At 39.0% G+C, this 22,507-nt stretch overlaps 1 protein-coding gene across 1 annotated transcript in view; it reads right to left on the minus strand.

Moving 5' to 3' along the window:
* LOC137256263 (sodium- and chloride-dependent glycine transporter 1-like) overlaps positions 1-4,786 on the minus strand; it is a 40,888-nt gene extending 36,102 nt beyond the window's left edge. Inside the window, exons 1-2 of the mRNA XM_067793993.1 lie at positions 4,672-4,786; positions 474-605 (exon numbers count right to left, since the gene is read on the minus strand). Of these exons, the coding sequence (XP_067650094.1) occupies positions 474-605; positions 4,672-4,786 (247 nt within the window). The remainder of the gene's footprint in view (positions 1-473; positions 606-4,671) is intronic.
* Between the last annotated feature and the right edge of the window lie 17,721 nt (positions 4,787-22,507).

Here is a 22,507-nt window from a genome sequence, read left to right on the forward strand (position 1 = left end):
TTATCACGGAATTTCTATTGAAAGATTCCATGCGTATTAAGTGGTCGATGGAACGTCAAGTTATCTATATGACATAACATTTACAGATGTCTTCTACGTGAAGGAATGTTTTTACCACACAGTCTTTTCACATATTTTTGGCAGGCATCACATGTTCTACATTACATGTTTTAAGAAAAAAACAACTTTAAATTTGGAGCGCATGGTCACACTTTTAGGGATCATGGTTACAGTAAACATCTCCAGTATTTCAGTTAAACCAATCCGCGAGGAGGATACAGGATTTGGGTAAATCATGAACAGAAATTAAGTTATTTGTTTATGGGTGGACACCACTGTGTCATCGACATATCTGTAGTTTAGATGTAACCAGTTTAGCTTCCGGAAACCGAACATGTATTTTAGTTTATATACACAGAAAAATGTAGTGACGGGAGTATCAATTACTGCTGCTCATTGGAGATCTACAGTACCTTTGAACGGTGGACAAAGGTTCCAGACTTTAACTGGTCCTCTCTGTGAGAACTGACCGATCGCCATTTCAAGGAACACACAGGGAACTGCGCCGATGATCATGAATAAGGTGAACGGTATCACGAATGCTCCTGCAAGACAATTTGTACCCCAATAACACGTTGCGGTGGAGATGTCCTACATAACAATGAGAAATACAAGTCTGGCAAGCAACACGAGGAGGTGGGCAGTCATGAAATAATTTAGTTTCATATATGAACACGATTTTAAGCCACACGTGTAGTATGTCATATAATTACGGGACATCCACACAGTGTATTATCGACATCGTATGTATATATACACAAACACTTAATTATGCACTCCCCTACTTTTGCAATGGTAGGTTTTCAACATGTACATACAGTAATTGGAATCCATGTGGATTTTATCATTATAACTGCTAATTTGAGAACAAAAACCTGAATGTCATACGAAACTATGGTGTTACAAGAGTTTGTTTTCTGTAATTTGTGTTATTGTTCATTAAGTGTTATGGTAAAGAATTTACCATGACAAACGATGTAAGAAATCCCCTTGAGAACCAGCAAGACAGAACAAAGACAAGTCATAGACATTCAAATTATGCATTATTATGCAACGAGAGCAAGGTATACAAAGTCACAAGTCAATTTCTCAATGCTGATTACAAATACAATTCAAGAGAGAGAAAATCTAAGTCAATGGGTCACAAAATACAACATAGCTAACTCACCAAAGTTTTAGTGCGGGAGAGAATCAACTATGCAGAATGTAAACACAGTGATCAGTCCGACAGCGGATGATGTAGGTCAGGCGTTGATGATTGTTGGCGATGTAATTCCAGTAAATATGAATGAGTGTGCCCCAGCCACACAGCAACCAGCCTTTTTATATACATACTCGGTCATTTCCCGAAAGTTCGGGCTCTTACGAATATCGTCAACACTCTAGAATGCCCTCGAATAAGTCTCCCGGAAGTAAACACATAGTAAACTAGGAGCAGATAAATTCCAGAAAACCAGAATCCTAAAAGCGTTGACCATCTACTAAAATGAAATGAGATCCATCATGATTATTATTCAAAACACTAAATGACTCAATAATAATCATTACTTAATAAATAACAAAATATACAGAAAATACACACTCGTAACATAAGTGATAGTTGTTATTGGGTCACAATGTTTAGAGTTGTGAGTGATTGTTATAATATTTCGTAACACAGTAATAGTGTTTTAGTGGCACGCGGTTAAGGTAGCGCTTGAGAGTTGCCTCCCTTGGGTATGTGTTTTGACTTGGTAAATGAGGCCGATGGCGAAGATTCCATACCTTGCTGGAATGCGCAAGAATCAGTGATTAGGCATATATAAGGCAGGTTGTTTTGACGGGACACAGTCACGGACTTAGACCAAGAGTTGTGTCATCATTCATGCCATCTACATCTGCCTGCCTCTTCGCCAAAGTTGACCTACGTTCAAGATCACTCTGTGAAAGATTTAGTAGAACTTTTAACTACTGAAATTGATATTATACTTGTGACCCTTTATTTTAGGGTTGCCTCAGCTGCATTGTACTAGAAACCTCTATTGTGAATCTTTGAATCTTGCTCTTGTCTGCTCAATACATTTTATTGATGTTTTTAGACGTGTGTGCCATATTTTGCTGGTTCTCAGAGGTATTCTTATACCTTTTGTCACTGCAAATTGTTACCGTAAAGAAGTCCATACCTGTATGGAACTGGAATGTTTGGTATAGAAATTTTTGGTGAATGTGAACATATGAAATATCAACTTGTGTGTTTTTCACAATTCAAAGTCAGTACCGAATGCACCTGTAATACATAAATGAACTGTTATTATTGGTTTAACCTTTTTCCATACAGAAAGTTAAGCTCCATATAAAAGTGTAGGCTTTTTCTTCGCATCAAATGTTTTTGATGATGCTGAATTTGCAGATTTTAAGATTTGTTAATATACACGTTTATTTGGGTAAAGTACCTTTTCACACACATTATACAGGTATGAGGTAGTGTGTGTTTACAATGGGGCGGAAAATGTTTGAACTTACATGATACAATTAACCACTCATAAGGAGAATGTACACGTACAATTCCCTTCTCAAAACCGGGACTATATGCAGTCATTTACTCATACGTCTGACATGCACAGCACTGTAGGCACAGTTTCAGCACAGTAGGCAGCACATCGAGACTTTAAGTCAGTCCAGTAGGCTCAATCTCTCCATGCGTTTATCAACTAGCATCTTGTTGCAAGGGATACAAGGAACACAGTGGATATTATGGAAAAAGAACTATCGGTAATTGTGAAAACAATTTCTAATGCATATATGTTAGATGCTTGTAACATCTGTGCTGGCAAGGATAAAAAGTCGCTCGTTCATAAGTGCAGTAAATATGGACATTTGTTTGCTTGAGATTCTCGTTTAACGGGCTCGTGCGCAACATCACACGTGTACCTGTTACAGTCAATCTGTGTAATCATTTCGTAAAGTGTCTGGGAGGATAGGGACTAAAATTTTAAATCATATCCTTTTTTTTAGACATTATGGCTGACTGACTGTGTGTGTTTATAGCATTGTTTCTGCGTAGGTTTTATAGCAAATCTTTGTTTCTGCATTTTGTGGTTATCAAAACCTTACTACAAGTGCAACCATATGGTTCCCTCATGGCCTCCCACAGGTGACTACCAAGAAATGACGTCTTCTTCTTCTTAATCCTCGATGTCATGGCAAGTGCTCATTGGATAAGAGAATGTCTATATTAAAGTGAGTGAGTTAACGTTACATCGGCAATACGTCAGTCATATCGTTTTGAGAACATATTTGGCATTAAATGGAAGATATGTATAGTATACAAAAACCTGTCAAAGAAGGTTTCTTTTATTAAACCAGCATTGTTTCTGGCATTTGTCACAAATCATACCGTTACAATCATTGCGTGACATCATCATGGTAGAATCTTATGAAAATCAAAGCAGAGCATTACAAGGAATATGAAATGCTAATTTAAAGGAGCCGTGTTTCACCATGGATCAGAGGATATACAGGATCTTAAAGCAGCAGCAAATACTAGTCTGCATTTTGACTTTGCGCCTCCCTCTAGCCCTAGTTGATCAGAGGAACAGTGACGGTGACAATGTCAAAGCTAACAGCAATTTTACAGTCCACACCTGACTCCAGAGATCCACCAACAACGGGTCCTGCTCGGATATAGCCAATGCCAGTTTACAAAATATTCTTAGTGAGAGAACAGGTCTGTTCAGATTGCTCAAGCTCAGCCTATGGTCAAGAGGAGTCACGCTGAAAGAGCCAGTTCCCAGCTGGGAGACAACGTAGCTCGACCTATCCCTCCGGTGGATAAGCAATGTGGTGTTCCACGTAATATTCTGGGAATAATCATGGATTGTGATGAGAATGGCATGTACGCAACTTTTGCTAAAGCGGAGATTCAGAAAGGGAAGTTTTCACTCAATTTGATTTATGTCTCTAGCGGTTACTTACAGGCTCTGACGTAGACAGTACAAAGACAGTACCGCCATGTCAACCCTGCGGGTTCCAGGAGATTTGGGACCAATAGATGTAAGTGTTTTACAAAGTTCTGTGACATGTAATTAATTTGTGTGATGAAAGACTATATGATCTGTTTACCTATGATTTAGCTTTTGATTTGACTCGGTGGTGCATGAGTACAACATACTCAGTATATTTTAATATTTCAATAACATTTCTACTTTATCTTGATGTGCAGCTTGAAACATATTTTAACAAAACGTCTATAAATGTTTTGCATTGAAGTTTTGTGGTCTTGGCAACATTTCAGTCATTTGACGTAATTCCTGACTATGATTGTTAGTTGTTTCGTGTAACTAGTGGAATGCGAAGTCATTGCACGTATTGCCTAGTGCTCACGGGCACTCAAGAAATGACTGATGCATTGAGTCGTTACGCGAAATGAGTGGTTACACAGATTGACACTAACATATACAATGTAGGGTTCTCAGACTGTCTTATACATCAAAACGGCTCTCTTAACGAGCAAGTGGTTCATATGGCGTATTATCTAATATGTTCATGTACGAATATTCATGTAACATGCCTTGCACACGAGACAACGATTCTAACAAGCGAGCTAACTAGATTGGTGACATTCATACCTACCACCACCGTTCCTCATACACAAGTACGGGAATTTCCACATGCTCCCCACTCCAATTGAGTAGCCAATAAGTGTCATCATGTAGTCTACATGGGACCCCCATTTCTCGTGCTCCATCTTTGTTGGAAATGAAAGGTTCACAAGAGTAACCGATGTATTTATAGGTGCACAGATGCGTATTGCTGGAAGTGAATATGTATGAACAGACAGAATATTTGTGCATTACATGAATTACGAATGAAGCTGCAACGCCCACATTGCAGCTGCTCGCAGTGGGTGAGCTGGCTAAGGCGCCAGTCCAGTGATCCAGCGAGGTTGATGTGTCGGGATCGAGCCCACCTGTGACCGGGTGTAAAAACCTTGGAGTCAACTTTGCGTGCAGACTCTTTCAGTGTTGTCACAACCCTAGCGTGCAGTACACAACCATGTGCACTTCAAAGAACCAACGAATCGGTTGGTATATGACCAGATGGTGGCCACAAGAATACGTGTGAACACCTACTTGCGGGTACAGCAACGTGCATTAAACTTGGACAAAGTACTGGGACCAGTCCACCCAGATGTTGATGGATACCTTGTTAGGATGAAAAGCCACAATAACTCGGGGCGAATGGTGTCTGCAAGAGTTGTATACTCCCCAGAGAGGTGAGATTGATAATACGATGTGCTGTTAAGATTGACATCAAGTGATCAAAGAAAATATGCCAGCGCCTTGAGCATGCACTAGTGCGTGGATATGTGAGTTATATATATGTCCCATATCCTATCCCATATCCTACATATTTTGCAGTCGATGAAACATTTTCTCTAATCGGGACCACGTTGTATTTTCTAACGCTTATCGGGAGGAAGTGTTTCATCCTTGATGTCATGCATTCTGATTTTAGCTAATAAATTGTTCTGTGTTCATTTCAGTATTTTTCTGCGAATGCTTTCACACAATCGGCAATACTGCATTATACTTGATTTTTTTATTTAATACACCATGTATATAGCGTCACTGTTTTAGACGCTTCTCGAGCAGCAGATATCTTTCAGCCGCGATCGCAAAACTGTTTATTATGAAATATGTCATTTGGGTTAGGTGCTGGCATCAAGTACACAACTAACACAAGTTGCGAATACAATTGATTTATATAAAGTAGATCCGTTCTTGTGCAAATTTAAGGTACAGAGTATGTCGGTTGCCTTTCTCCGCCAGAAAAGTGGGTGGAAGTCTGAAAACAGCAGCCTTTTACCATCATTCTAAGTTGTCTAAGATTAAGTCGACTAGGTAAAAATATCTGTCATCTGAGTGCTATGCGGCTTTCTTTCACATAATACAGCAGCATTATATTTAACCAAATCAAGGGTGAGATTTGGCACCACAGTGCAGTGGCGTCGTTGTGAGGGCCATTTGTCGGCAACATAAAAATATTTGGTTTCTGTTTTGCAGAAATTTCTTTATTGTTTCACATCAAAGTCTGAAATATGTAAGTAAGTGCGACACCTACTGAATTCCACCTACATTGCTTCATACTGAGGTTGTCCATCAAGACATTATGAGGTCAATTTACAACGTTGTCATCTTGGCCACATTGGCTTTCTCATGGTTTTATGCTTGAACACATGAGGATGAACGTCTCATTTGTATCCCTTGTGATTAATATCTCCCTGTCAGCCACATCTGTGTGTGGAATTTGCAACATGATTAAGCAGAAAACCAGAAATATTTGTATACTTGAGCTGTCATCTAATGATGAGGAACTTCGAAGAAATTGATCTGTATCAGCAACTGTAAATATATACGTGATTTAAGTATAACTTGGGTTTTTTTGTGTGTTTGGCAACAGAAAGGATTACTCTTGTAAAACAGATACAATTCGGTTGCTTTCAAGACGTTAATGGATACCACTCACACACCGTAGCATCATGTGTCCATACTGTGCGCCTAAAAAGTGTCTTGTGCGCACGTCTCGTACGGTGTCTTCAATTTCGGTGGGTGTTTCTGCACGTGGGGCCCCCATAATACTGTTTTTTACCACACAGTTAATTAGTTTTTTTAATAATATTGTAACTGTTTATATTTTAGATGTACTCTGTCCACAAAACACTTAATGTTACAATATTGAATGTTCGCTTCGACTAAATATCGCACGAAGAACAGTTACCGAAGGCACTGTCAAAGTCTCATCCAGATAGTGCACATAATAGTTGCGCAATCTACGATGAAATAAACATCAAGTAATTCTATGTGTGTACGATGTCAAGATAATTTTGTATGATGTCTTCAGTAACACCTAACGTTTTCTGTACGATGTCTTGACTTCAGAAAGAATGTTAATTACTAAAAATCATTACGCTTTTTACAGAAGATGGATGTAAGCGGAATTTCGAATTTTGATGGTGAGATATCCCTTATGTTACCTCTCGCGAATTCAAGGCATTGATGGAAAAAACGTTTCTGTGCAGCTCATGTGGGATCTCCCTGAAGAGTTTCTTGGGCTTGTGGTACCACCAGCGCATCCTCATCTTAATTTCCTCCATTAGGAGATTACAGCGCAGATATTTACAGATTTGGAGAGACGATAGACATTTACATGTTTTCAAAAGAGGTAGTAATAATTGAAGATTGGGTTTGACTAGGAATTGCGGAGCACAGTGACACATATGTATATGATACATGTATCTATTATAGTTAATACGTGTATGACATCTGCATAACGCCTGTCACTGTTCGTAATTATGAATGGAAAGTTCCCTTTGGTAGATGGTCATGATTTTCAGTACAAATGATGCGCTTAGGTCATCGAAAGGTTCACTGTAATCAGAGTCGGATATTGGATCGCAGGGTCGTCCGATTGGGTGCTGAAGAAGAGACTCGCCATCAATGCTACTTAAAGTTACTGTGATCTGACGTGGGAATTTGTCGGTGATTACAGACCAAAAGTTGTCATAATGGTGCCTGAGATGGCTACATGATAACATCACGTGTCTCAGTAGGTCAGTATACACGGTGTTGCACTGGCTACATCGTGACTCGGTTTGTTGTAAAACTGCTACCCATACAGAAGGCAGGTGAGTATATTGCCTTATGTACTCTCGGTTTCGGGCTCGGATCCCTACTGTCCCGGAACATGATTAGATTCTGAATCGTGCAAAGTCTGGGTCATAGTTAGTGCGTTTTCTCCATTCAGCGCTGTATTTTGTAGTAATTCGGTGGGTAATTAGTCTCTTCCACAGGTATTTGCTTGGTAAGACGCTGATTGTTAAGACGCACAAATGTAATAAATGTGATAAAAACTTCATTAGTCCCTCCACCGTTAAAGTCCATGCGAAAGTATGCACAAAACAAGGCCCATGTACCATGTCCAGTGTGCAACAGGCGCTACATCTCAGCTAAGACAATGCAAGAGCACGACAAGGCTGCACATGAAGATGACTTATCTGTGAATGCGCCTGTAGGTACAAATGGCGGTCTGGTCTCTCTTACCACCGTAAAAATGCTTGTCCACTCAACTGAGCGGATATTATGTCTGCATGAGATTTATGAAAGTCGAATGAATCCTGTTTATGTATTGTATTTGAATTGCGATGGAAGTCAGCATTGTTTTACTTCAGTTCTTAGTGTAATTTTAGAGACATTATTATCCGTGATATTCTTCGTTATAATCACGGAATTCCAGAGTGCCAACGTTTTCTTGTTTTATGTTTTTAAGGATTACACGCCTTAGTTTTCGAAACTAAACGACGTGTCGTTATTCTTCATACAAGGCTCAGTATGTACAATTTGGTGTTAATAATATATCCTTCTCATTTTACAATATGTCTGGCACCCGTGGCAAGCCATCCCTTCGTGGTGGATGCTGGGTAATGCTAAGAGCCAACACCTCCGTGTGGATCCGGAGGCATATTTGGTCCACCAGCCTGTTCGCCGTGGGTTGCGGCCCTATGTCGGTGGAGGACGGGAGTCTGGGGGTTGAGGGCACTGGGAGCCTGTAACTGCGTTTCCTTTGCTCAACACACCCCTTGGACCCTTACTTCACCTAGATGGGCCCGGTTCAACCAATCGGCTGGTCATGCCGAGCCCTGAGCACTAAATTTCATTGCTCAATAACTATTTGGCTTGGTTTCACTGTACACAATATTGACATAATTGGTTTCGAGTATATATTGTATGATACATGAATTTTCTAACTTGATAAAATTTGCCTAGATGCCAGAAGGCGATGGCTCATGGGCCAATCTGGTAGACTGATTACTTGTTTAATCCTTCTGCTGGAGTATATCATCCCAGTATCCTTGGTGCTGCAAGTCGGAGATCCACTTGTATATAGCATTGTCTTTATGATACTCCGTGGTGGGTGGGGAGCTGGGATGATGAATCTATAATACTTCAACATGGCTCTGGAAACCCCAATGAAAAAGAAGCGTCAACTTGACAATGATCATGATGCTAATGAAGGCTGTCTACCTCTTAATCAAGTTGTATACTGGCCAAGATTTCTGATTTTAGAATCTCCGGACAGGCAACCAATCAAATGGAATAGATTTGCGATTTCAAAAGGAGTGTATGGTATAGCAGGAGATGTTAAGAATATCAAGCGTATGAGATCTGGATCACTTCTAATTGGATGTGCCAAAAGACAGCAAGCCACCAATTTACTGTCTGTTGATACCTTGGCTGGACTCCCTGTTTCAGTGTCAGTCCACAGGTCACTTAATTCAAGCAGAGGCATTGTGAAGGACCGTGATCACCTCCTAGATGATATGTCTGAGCTTGACATTGTTTGTGAATTAAAAGATCAAGGGGTAACATATGTGAAACGTTTTACTCGGCGTCAGCACTCAGAAGTAATTCAAACAAATACTTATTTTTTTTCTATCATCTCTCCATCTCCACCAACAACTATCAAAGCAGGATATTGCAGCCTTGCAGTTGAACAATATATCCCAAACCCAATGAGGTGTTTTAAATGCCAAAAGTTTGGCCATGGGGTAAATTCTTGCAAAAATACTATTACTTGTGTACACAGTGGTGAGAAAACACACGTCACCGAAGATTGCGATAGCGACTTTAAGAAATGTGTCAATTGTTCTGGTCAACATTCATCCTCTTCAAAAGATTGTCCCATGTGGGAAAGAGAGATGCAGATAAATAAAATCAAAACTAATCAGAACATTAGTTACAATGAGGCTAGAAAACTCGTACCTTCCTGCGATCCAAATGGTTCATATGCTTCTGTACCTAAAAGACCAGCTGTGGTAACATCTTCCATTGGCTGTCAACAGATCTGACATGGATGAATTCCATCAATCCTGAACCATCCTGCATTTCGGATTCCTGCACACAAACTACTACTGAGCCTTCTTCAGGTAAACAGACTCCTGTATCATCATCTACTGTTTCTGTAACTCCAATTCAACGAACAGGGACACAGAATCATTCGTCACAAAGTTCACAACCTAAGAAAGGAAAAACTACGTTATCCAGATGTAAAACTGACTCTTCTCGAAACAATGAAACGGGTAGAGTATCAAAAGGCTCTGATTATCCCATCAACCTTTATAACAAGTTTGGATCACTTGAAGAGATTGATGTTTCAGAGAGCATCCCTCAGAGAACAAGAGGTTTGTCGCCGAAACGTAGTGGGCGAGCAAGATCAAAGAGATGAATAGTTCTCAGCCTTCAGTGGAACTGCAGAGGATTGAGGACTAATTTATATGAATTACAGCTATTAGTCCAAGATTTTACACCTTCAGCGTTATGTCTCCAAGAGACATATTTAAAACAAACAGATACATTTGACCTTCGTTATTTTAATGCATTATTGTTTTCCACCTCCAGGTGATAGATCCACTGGTGGATCATCCATTCTAGTCAGACAAAGCGTTATTCAAAGCCCTGTTCCATTTATTACTAATATGCAGGTTGTTGCAGTGAGAATTACTTTACATGTAGCGTTTACTGTATGCTCTCTTTATATTTCGCCGTCTTCGGCGATTGCCAAAATCGATCTTCAAGCTGTATATGACCAACTCCTGAAGCCCTGTATAATAATGGGAGATTTAAATGGGCATAATCCACTCTGGGGTAGTGTAACTACAAACACTAAAGGTAAGTTGTTGGAGGACTTTTGTTCTGATAATGATTTATGTATTTATAATGATGGTTCCAACACATATTTACACCCCGGTACAGATACCTATTCTGCTCTCGACTTGTCACTCACAAATTCAGAACTACTAAATGAATTTGAATGGTCAGTCCACGATGATCTCTGTGGAATTGACCATTTTCCTACTATACTAAAATCTGTAACTCCATCTGATGTTTCCCCATCATCAAGGTGGAATTTTAAAAAGGCTAACTGGGCTTTATATGAAACACTGAGTGCTGAAAAACTTAAACCTGAACGTTTTACTGACGTTCCTGATGCTATTAAGTGCTTTTTTGATGAATTGAACTCCATAGCTGATGAGTGTATACCAAAGTCATCTGCAGTTCCACACATAAGAAAACCATGGTTCAACGATGAATGCAAACAAGCTAGGAAGGCAAGGGAAAAACCAGAAAATTATTTCCGTCGCCATCCTATGGTGCATAATTCAAATAAATTTAAAATTTTAAATGCTAAAGCACAGCGTACATTTAAACAAAACAAACGCCAATCTTGGCAAACTCGCTAAACACTCTTCCTCCTCTAATTATTTACCTAAGTTCCAGCAGTATCAAAAACAACAAGAAAAGAAAACTATTAATTTCAACTCAGATAATGGGGAAGATTATAATGAAACTTTTTCTATTCATGAGCTCCATATTGCTCTTGATCAAGCTCATGATACTGCTACTGGAGCTGATAACATACATTATCAACTCCTGAAGCATTTACCAAAATCCTGCCTAGAAACTCTTCTAAATATTGTTGATGATATTTGGACATCGGGTAACTTTCCTCCCTCATGGCGTGACGCCATATTAGTACCAATACCTAAACCTACCAATTTCACTAACTAGCTGTGTTTGCAAGACCATGGAACGCGTGATAAATAATCGACTTTGGTACTTGGAAACAAATAACCTTATAACAGATATACAATGTGGTTTCCGGAAAAACAGAAGTACTGTCGAACACTTAGTGCGTCTAGAATCATTTGTGAAAAACGCGCTGATTAATAAACAACATGCTGTGTCTATCTTTTTCGATCTTGAGAAGGCATATGACACAACCTGGAAATATGGCATTCTGAGAGATTTACATGACTTCGGTTTGCGAGGTCGTTTGCCTGAATTTATAGATAAATTCATAAATAACAGACCATTTCAAGTCCGCATTGGTTCTACCCTGTCTGATCATTACAATCAGGATCAGGGTGTTCCACAAGGCAGTATTTTGTCTGTCACACTTTTTAGTATAAAGATAAACAGTTTATCCAAAGTTTTAAACGATTCAATAGATGGATCGTTATTTGTGGATGATTTTAATACTTCTTATCGTGGTAAAAATGTGCATACCTTTCAGTGGTAACTGCAGTTGTGTTTAAACAAGATTAATAAGCGGTGTCTTGAGAACGGCTTTAAATTTTCTAAATCGAAAACTAACTGCATACATTTTTGTCGTAAATATAAACCACATAAAGACCCTGAATTATCTCTAGATGACACACCAATTAAAGTTGTGAAGGAAGCTAAGTTCTTGGGTCTCATTTTTGACTCACACTTAACGTTTTTTACCGTATATTAAGCCACTTAAAACCAAATGCCTGAAATCACTTGACTTTTTGAAAGTGGTTTCAAATTCGAAATGGGGAGGGGATCAAGGTACCCTTCTCCATCTATATCGATCTCTCGTGCGTTCTAAACTTGATTATGGCTCCATCGTCTATGGTGGAGCCTGCAAAAGCAACTTAAAACTATTAGATTCAGTCCATCATCAAGGTCTAAGACTTTGTCTTGGCTCCTTTAGAACTTCACCTCTTGACAGCCTGTATGTCGAGGCTGATGAACCATCATCTCCTGAGCAGCGACGTATAAAATTAGCTTTACAGTATGTAACAAAACTATATTCAAATGAGTCGCATACAACTGTGTTTTCAATCCTCTGTATGAGGATTTATACAGTACGAAATCTTCTCTGGTTCCGCCTCTTGGTTTAAGAATAAAACCATTTATTTTTGTTGCCAGCATTGAGCTGGAAAACATAGCTCCTTCCCGTCTTGTTTCTTCTCCTCCTTGGCAGTTGGTTAGGCCACAAGTTGACCTAACATTAACTACATTTAAGAAATCAGAAACGAATGAATTACAGTATAAACAAGAATATAATCAATTGAAACATAAATATAGCAATTATATATCCTTAGTTACAGATGGGTCCAAGGAGGGTGCATAAGGTACATAAACAGTATATATTCCACCGACCCTCTTTCTTGCCTTCAGGCTATAAAAATATTTCATGTAAACATCCACTTTTGATTGAATTGAAATTATTGAATTGTATAATGACCTTGATACTGGCCAATACGACATCGTCTTCTGTTGGTTACCCAGCCATGTAGGAATCTCTGGTAACACATTGGCTGACCTTGCTGCTAAAGCAGCACTCAACAAATCTGTGACACCACTTCTTATTCCATATATACTCTGATTACAAAGCCACCATTAGATCTTATATCCGTGATCTGATGCAAAAGAAGTGGGACACCCAGGTGGTTATCAATAAATTACATGAGATTACATTGGTTATACCCACTTGGGTTGTCAGTCCAGATTTGAAAAGGTCATACTACGACGATGTCGTATTGGTCATACGAGGTATACACATGCATACCTGTTGAAAGGAGAAGATCCTCCGTTTTGCATCCCTTTTGATGAGAGAACCACGGTCAAGCATATCCTGCTTGACTGCGTTGAAATCTCCATCGTAAGGGATAAATAGTTTATTGTAAAAACACTTTCGGATCTTTTTAGCACAGAAAATAATCATTTAATTATTGGACTTTTAAAGTAAAATTGATTTCCTTGTTGAATTATAATTGCTATGTTCTGTAGATAGTTGTATTTTAAGGGTTGGTAGTATAGATTAGGAACATTGATCATTAGTGGCTGTACCCTTAAAGGGGGTTGAAGTATTGTAAAATTATTGTCCTCCTGCGAGGGTACGTAAGTCCCAAAATTTTCAAAGTATATTTATACTTTCCAGGATTTTGGAGCGTAGTAATTGTGTACTTTTAATTTTGGCTAAAATTTCTTACACTCGTCAGCAGCTGATGGGATGTTGTAAATCCAGCTAGGGTCCATGCAGGTGGCAAAGGTACTGTATGTCCCCATGGTCCCTAGTATGGTGATCTACCTTCATTTGCTGGCGATCTACAGCCCGTGTTTTATATTGTTTTGTTCAAGTGGTATTAGTTTTAACTCTCCACACTACTTTTAGTTGTAACTGTGATATTCTAGTTGTTTTACTGACCTTTGACGACAGGTGTTTATAATGTATGCATGTTTCATTTCATTATCAAAATGTCCTTGCACGATATGGCTGAAATGTTACCGATGTGGCGTTAAATATTAGCTCACTCACTCACTCACTTACAATATGTCTGTGTGAACGCATTCTCTTCCCACAGTGGTTACTTGTCACATCTTCCTACGTAACACGTTCGTAGGAAGATATGACAAGTAACCTCTGTGGGAAGAGAATGGTGTTAACTAATATCTTGACTTGAAGACGTCTCAGACCAAACAAAGCAGAAGTGTTGAATCCAAGATTCATGAAGCGATATTATTAACGATGGGCTTCAGCTCAGTTGGGTATTACACTGATTTGACGTCTGGAACATCAAATAAGCTAAAGCGAATATTTCATCATTTTACTTGAACATACACTTATATGTTGTGTCTAAGCTGGAGTTTACAGCTCTAGGTTTACATCTCCAGTCATGTAGACCACTCCTTGAACCTGTGGATGATCAGAATATGACTCATAATTTCCTAACTGCACAAGCAAAGTTTCATCGATAGGCCAAATATATGTGATCCATGCATTTGCATTCTGGCGTATGTATCCGAATGGTGTCAAACAAAATCTTTGAAGGGCATCTATAAGTTAAAATGTACGAGATACATATTATCATTGACTGCAGCTTCACGACATTCTAAATCAAAGAAGGTGAAAAGCCCCGCCAGGAACCTGTGTTCCAGCTGACATAACCCAAATGGTCATTGAGAAACGCAAACCTCCCCACCACGACAAAATTTTGATTCCAAAGTTTTCAACATGTGCTTATTTACGCACGGGTGTTTATTCCACTTATTCTGAAGAAATGCAATCAAATAAGTCATGCACAGCACCGATTAGGGTCCATTTCATCTGGAAACCGAAAACAAGTGCAAAGTTACCAGTGCAGACACTGTAGTGTGTACAGCAAGACACGCTTGAACATCTACACATATACAAATTTACATTATGGGGCTTGAAACTTTACAGGTTACATCTCGTGACATAACTACTGAAACGAGCTGATATTTTCACCAGTAGATGCCAGAATAATGATCAAGTGAATCCACTGTCAAGTTTTATGTAATTTCAGACATTAACTGTTCAAGATGAGGATCTCAGTCGCAAATGCTATGTAGTATGATAACCGCATAGGATATAGTACGGATTTATCATCAGGAGTGGACATTACTGACTAAACCATTAAGTGTTTTGTGGACAGGGTAACTCTAAAATCTTAACAATTACAGTATTATTAAACAACTACTTAACTGTGTGGTAAAATTCAGTATCATGGGGGCCCCACGTGCAGAAAAACCCACCGAAACCGAAGACACTGTACGAAACCTCCGCTCAAGACACTTTTTAGGCGCACAGTATGGTCACGTGATGCTACGGTGTGACTCAGCACTCCAGGGAAATGATGACAATCATATTTACCTGATCTTTCTTCTTGGAATATTTAGAACCACAAATGCCCCAATCTGTAGTGAATTTGAACAGTTAATAACCGCATTCATACTTTAATAACAGTAGACAGGGCAACTGAAATTTCAATGTGAGTCTTGAAATCACAATGCAAGTGTTGTATAGGGTGACTGAGACCGGAAGTAAGGTATATTGTGTTAATGGGTGGCTAAACTGGAATACCATGTTCACGCGGGAGTCTAGCGTCCCTTTAGACGGAATGGTCATCGAAGGATGGTGATGTACCATCTATTGATCTCGATCTATAGCGTTTTATGCCTTGCATTATTTATAGCTTTAAATTGGCATGCTAGTTTTACATGTGCATGGGTAATATTTAGTTGCATGGTTAAGGTATGCTGATTGTGACAAGGAAGAACATCCACTGACGAGGTGTTGGACAGTCTGTCTGAATTCATTACAATGTCGACATTCCTGTTAATATCCACAAAAATGGGACACATCAATCCAGTTATTAGTACCTTCGAAAGACTGTTGATTTTGATAGTAAGTAAGGTTACAGACAAAATTTTGCTTTCAGGGACACGCCGATCCTGGCTGCAATCGTCGTAAAGGGTATAACCCACTGTTACTTGAAACTTGTCTGTCTACTAAAAACTGGGATATAACTTGAAGTAAAAGGACCCCTCAAACCAAAATCATGGCGATCTTTCAAATGCCATACATCCATGTCAAATGGTAAGCGTTTTCATGATGGGAATAAAGGACAAGACATGTTGTATATTTATCACGAATTTTTTATTGAAAGATTCCATGCGTATGAAGTGGTCGATGGAACGTCAAGTTATCTGTATGACATAACATTTACAGATGTCCTCTACGTGAAGGAATCTTTTCACCGCACACCCTGTTCACATATTTTTGGCAGGCATCAAATGTTCTACTCGTGTGAAAAATCAACCTTAAATATGCAACACATGGTCACACCCTTAGGGGTCACTGTTACAGTAAACATCTTCAGTATTTCAGTTACCTCAATAAGCCCGAGAGCCACTTCACTGCTCAACACCTGGAACCCCATGGTGATTGCCTGGCTGGCTGTGGCGAGACTAATTAGGCTATTCACGCCAGATATCCCTGGCAGGTTTCCGAGATTACAGGAAACTGTCTAGTCATACTAGCAAGTCCTGATTGTTTAATTGTTTAATTATGTTGTAACGATATATGTTGAAGGAACGCAGGTGTGAATACATATCATATATCACTCAATTTTATTGCACTTTCTCTTGTAGAACTTTGGTGGCGTGTACAGATATATTTTCTTGTCATATGTATGACTTTTTTGTATTCTTTGTATGTAAGACATGAGACATACTTAAACAAATTGTCCCTCTAAATTGTGTGAGGGTAAATTGTACAAAACATCTGTCAGTGGCCGTAAAGAATTTACTTACATGCTTTCTATGAAAGAAGAAATTTCGTTGATGCATTGCTAGTGTATACTGAATATTTTAAGGAAAGTACTAACATGCTAGTCGGTGACTTACATGGAGCAGATTCACAGAATGTCGCTTTGGTTCATCTAGATTTAGTGCAGAAAACATACATTATCATATTGTATAATACTATTCCTTGTACACACATATACACACACACACACACACACACACACGTTATACATATCTAAAATATACATACATAGTCTAAAACGTTGCTAAAATATGACATATGTCTACGAGACACAAGACACTGTAGAACGTATAGTGGTGCGTGAAGTGAATAATCAATCTACAAGCACCAGTGATAAGTATCGAAAGTTGCATGTTCACCAGTAAAGATATTTAGTTACAGGACTACAATATGCGTTTACGTCTATTAAACATTTTAATAACCAATGCAGCTAGAGGTTTAATTAGCTTAGCATTACTTAGTATCAATGCGGCCTGGTCGGTAGGCTCCAAGAGAGAAAAAAGAGGATTAATATTTAGTACAATTTCCCACAAGTTATATCGTAAGTCCGAATATAAGGGACAGCTAATCAAAAAGTGGACTTCGTCCTCAATCGTATTGCTTTTACAAAATTTACAAATTCTGTCCTCGAGGGGTGTTTGGGGGCGTGTAAATCTACCCACCTCTATTTCCAGAGGTAGGATGCCACAGCGTAGTTTATTAAGGATACTACGGTGAGATCTAGGCAAAATTTCAGTGACATATGGTTCGGCTGTTAACAATTTCTTAAACTTTCTGTAAGTACGGAGTTTATTCCCGTTAGGGTTCCCTCGGTCGTTCCAAAGTTCTTATTCCAATTCTGACAATCTAAAGATCGTACCCACTATGAGACATAATAAGCTTCCGTTTTATATATACAAGTCCACTACAGGGAGGTCTAAATTGTTAAGAATAGTAATTGCAATTTTATTCCAGGATTTCGAAAAAGCGTTCTACATATGACTTCCGGTATTCTTGACTTTTCAGTGCAGCAGAGCTTACGCCAAAAATTTCATTTTTTTTTGTTGTTTAGAGAAAGGAGTCGTCCAACCCATTTCTCCTCTGACTGCCGACACCTAGGAAGAATCTACAGGCCTTATTTTGTACTGCATCTATACAACTGAATTGTTTTGTACCCCAATTGGCTGACCCATAGGATAAGATAGGCTGGACAAGATTATTGTATAGCGTATTAAAGACGTTATAAGCCAAACCACCTCATTTAAATTTACACATAACACCAAGTGCACGGCTTGCAGATTTACCAATTTCTTTAGCCGTAAAGTTCATATCAATATTTTCCTGTAACCAAACACCAAGATATTTATACGCACTGGCATAGTCAATAGTATTACCACCAATTTGGAATTGAACTTGTGACCTACTGAAACAGTGGAGTCGGTAATGAACGACATTAGTTTTCTTCTTATTAATAGTTAAACGCCAATGTTTACACCAGTTATCAACGCAATCTAACATTTGCTGGAGGGACAACTCGTCTCCTGCTGTCAAAGCAATATCATCAGCATACAGTAGTGTACTCAACATAGCTCCATCAATATTAACACCACGATTCAGGTTGTTAATATCTTCGGCCAGGTCATAAACATAAATAGAGAACAGGGTCGGTGACATTACGCAGCCCTGTCTAACACCGGCATTTACATCAAATATATCGGTGAAACGGTTGTCTATTCGTACACGAGCGTTAGAATATTATTCTACATCGATTGAACAGCATAAAAAAAATTAAGTTGATTCCAAGTTTTAACAGCTTATACCATAAACAATCTCTATCTACCTTATAAAACGCTTTCATTGCATCGATGAAGCACACAAAAGTGGATTTCTTAGTTAGCTTTCTGTTATTGATTACTGAATATAGGCTATAAATATGTTCCAGTGTACTACGCTTGGAACGGAAGCCATTCTGTTCCTCAAACAGCACGTCGTGCAATTCTAAGCTTTTTGTAAGTCTAGTATTAAGAATGTCTGAATATATTTTACATGGTACTGAAAGCAAAGAAATACCGCGGTAGTCCAGTGGGTCTCGTGGATCACCCACTCCTCTGGTTTATTGATCGGGTCTATAATGCTGAAACGCCAAATATCCGGGCATTTATTGTTTTCAAAAAAATGTGGACAGTCTAAATAATAAATCAACACATGTTCCACTTTATTTATCTTCAGCAGGGAGACAATCTGGACCGGTGGCCTGACCACGTTTAGCACGGGCGACCGCACACTCGACCTCCGTCAATATTATGGGTCTGTCTAGGTCGCACGTCCCATCACGTGACCGTTGTCCATTTCGTCTCGAAGTCGTTGCAAGTGAGCATTATCAAAGTAAGAGGAGTTGTCAGCGAACAGTAGTCACGTCTCCACGTGTTGAGAACAGTTAGTTTTTCTCTGGACACGACACCATTTACAGTTACCTCCCATGGGATAGTACTGAAGCAATGCCTAATTTACCGATTGTTTTCCAAAAACTGCGCGAATCCTTATCATTACATTTATCCAATAGCAGTCGTTCCCTATCCAATTGATAAGAGCGTTTATATTTACGTAGTTTTCTACCAAAACAGTTTCTTTCGGAAACATAGGAAAGTCGCATGTTATAGCGTTTACATGGGGACCTACAATTCAACCATTGCCGCTCAGTTGAACAAGCATTATCCCACAAAGTTTGTAGTTCTGGGCACCAATAAGGTTTAGCATTTTGTTTACATTTTAACCCCCTTGTCTTAAAGGTTTAGCCAGAGCACATTTATCAATTTCTTTGTGCATAAACTTAACAAAATCATCGAATGTCCCGTTAATGTCTTGTTGCGAATTCAGCTGAGTTTCAATTTTGACTAGTACCTGGTTTAACATGTTGGTTATATTTGAATCCTGCAAGAAAGTACTTGTAATTTTATTAGGAATATACTGCTTGTGTGTAAAAACGCCGTTATTATCACAATCGACAACTTTATCCACGTCGAGCTTCACATATTCAGGAATACACATCTCCCAAGACAAGATGGAGTGGTCCGGTAGACTGTCCGGCATATTGCAGCCATCAACAATGGATGACAAAGTGGTAATATTAAAATCTGTAAAGTAGCTCAAATGTTCATGGGCCGTAATCACATAGTCTACAAATGATGCTCCGTATTTTACATAAGTATAGGCGTGTGTACCCAAACGACCGTTTAGTATGCAAAGATTACCATCAACTAAAAAGTCTATGAATGGATTGCAGTGAGAGTTTTCCTTCAAGTCGATTACCTCCCTCTCGGGAACACAGTCGACACCTTGGATGTAATCATTTTCCTCACCCACATGGGCATTGAAATCGCCACATAAACACAAGATTCTTCATTCTGAAAAAACATAATATTTTTCTAGTAGTCTACTGAAAAGGTGTTCAGCATCATTAGGTCTAGTGGAACACGATGGGGTAAATAGCATACACACAGGAGAATGTTTAAAGTTTCATCGAGAACTGAAGTAAGTTTAAACCAGATAATGTCTTCATCCTCACAATCTAAAATAGTTACAGTAAACTCAATTTAAAAAATATCCTTGAAAAAGGCACCGACACCTCCGCAGACACGTTTTACGTTTTTATCCAAATTACATCGATTGTGGCCATACCACTTGTACCCCTTGACTGATAAAATGGACTTTTCTCTCAAGAATGTTTGACATACACCGAATACATCGTATTTAAGTTCACTGATAATATTTTGCCGGAATTCACTATTATTCACCCACATTCCAACAGCCGAAACGCAAGTGGTCTGATTCCTTGTCTCTAGTCACAATCGGTCGTCTTCAATGAAAGCGGAAAGACCTTGTTTTACCCACCTCTCTAATAATTGTCTGCATGTCAGATCGTCCAGTAATGTCATCCTGGGAAAGTGCACCATCGATGTAGTCCAGCATATAACTAGACGACTTCGCGCTATACCAAGGTGTGCTCGACGTCTAGCCGGCGAGTGAATTTTCTTTGACGCACTGTGCGCTGTACAGAGATGTACAGCGGTTTAAGGCAAAAATCCAACCTATCGACTAGAACAGGTGCATGGATTACTAAAACAAACACTCATTTTCAAAACGGCATAATTACATCCACTAACATCTATTCACTTTATTATATATCAGCCCTTATACAGAACCACCCTCGTTTATCACCAGTTGACGGACATTTTGATTGGTTAACTAAAATGTGGAATCGCACTAAAACGGTTAGCGACAAATTGACTGTGGTTGCGGGGAAACGAACTTAAGGCATTTTTCATCATTTGTAGACATTTCTGGATCCCATATGTCATCGCACCATTCAATGAATCACTGTAAGTAATTATAATTCTACACCATTATCATAATGGCAGTGTGCATGTAGTATCGAGATGACAGTTTTCACTTTCATGCACTTTGTAAAGTTGACAAATTAGGATTTTTTCACTGATTCATTCAATGTTTCCTTTCCCCTACGTTCTACATTTCTACTCCATACAATTCCTATCATTCAGTAATAAAGTGGCGTCATTGCGCAAGTTACATGACGCCGAAAGAAGACATATTCAACAAATCGGTGTATGTATTTCCAAGATAAGAAAAACGCTCTTGGGATTGTATTTCTTGAAGAATAATGTGATAGTGTTTCATATGCGGGCACATTCACTTCACGTCCCTCTCCCAGAAGGTTAACAGGGGAGGCCCAACAATTGACTTAACAAAATTAACACAGCGAAAAATGTTTTTAATTACGCTTCAGTAAATACAATTCGGAGGTGCTTAAGCGGGGACATGGTTACATGCAAGATGTCTCCTAGAAACCACACCTACAGTTTCACGAAACGACGTAAACATCATACGTTCACATCCATACATATAGCTCTATATAAAACATAACATCAAGTACTGAGAATCATTTGAGCACTAATTACGCATTACTCTACATTCTTAGATCAATATCCATACAGATAACTATATAAACATAATAACTAATTATACGCATCACTGTTTGATGGAGGAAGGGTTGTATATTTACACTTAACTTGGGGCTAGGTTATCGCTAGAGGGGAGGGACATTATAGACGTTAGGGCAGGACGTCCACCAAAAATGTAACAAAGTCAACTGAAATAATACGGCTCTTCCCCGTACAAGTGACAGAAGTCTTCCTAAAGTGTCGCATATTAGAAACCTTGGCAGTTTTCGAATAACTTTCCGAAAATATGTGTCCAACATGTGTAAATGGCACACATTCTAATAGATCATCAATAACACACGTGTGTACCTTACGTATTGCAAGTGGGTATTAGAGTGAGTGATAGAGTTCACTTTTACTCCCCGGTGTTCTGCGATATTCCAGGACTATCGAGACGGGCGACACCAGAAATGAACTTCACAAATTGGTATTCGAACCCTGATTTTCACCACCGACTTAATCCCTAGGCT

The sequence above is a fragment of the Haliotis asinina genome, chromosome 11 (assembly GCF_037392515.1).
Source record: "Haliotis asinina isolate JCU_RB_2024 chromosome 11, JCU_Hal_asi_v2, whole genome shotgun sequence".
Taxonomy (NCBI): domain Eukaryota; kingdom Metazoa; phylum Mollusca; class Gastropoda; order Lepetellida; family Haliotidae; genus Haliotis; species Haliotis asinina.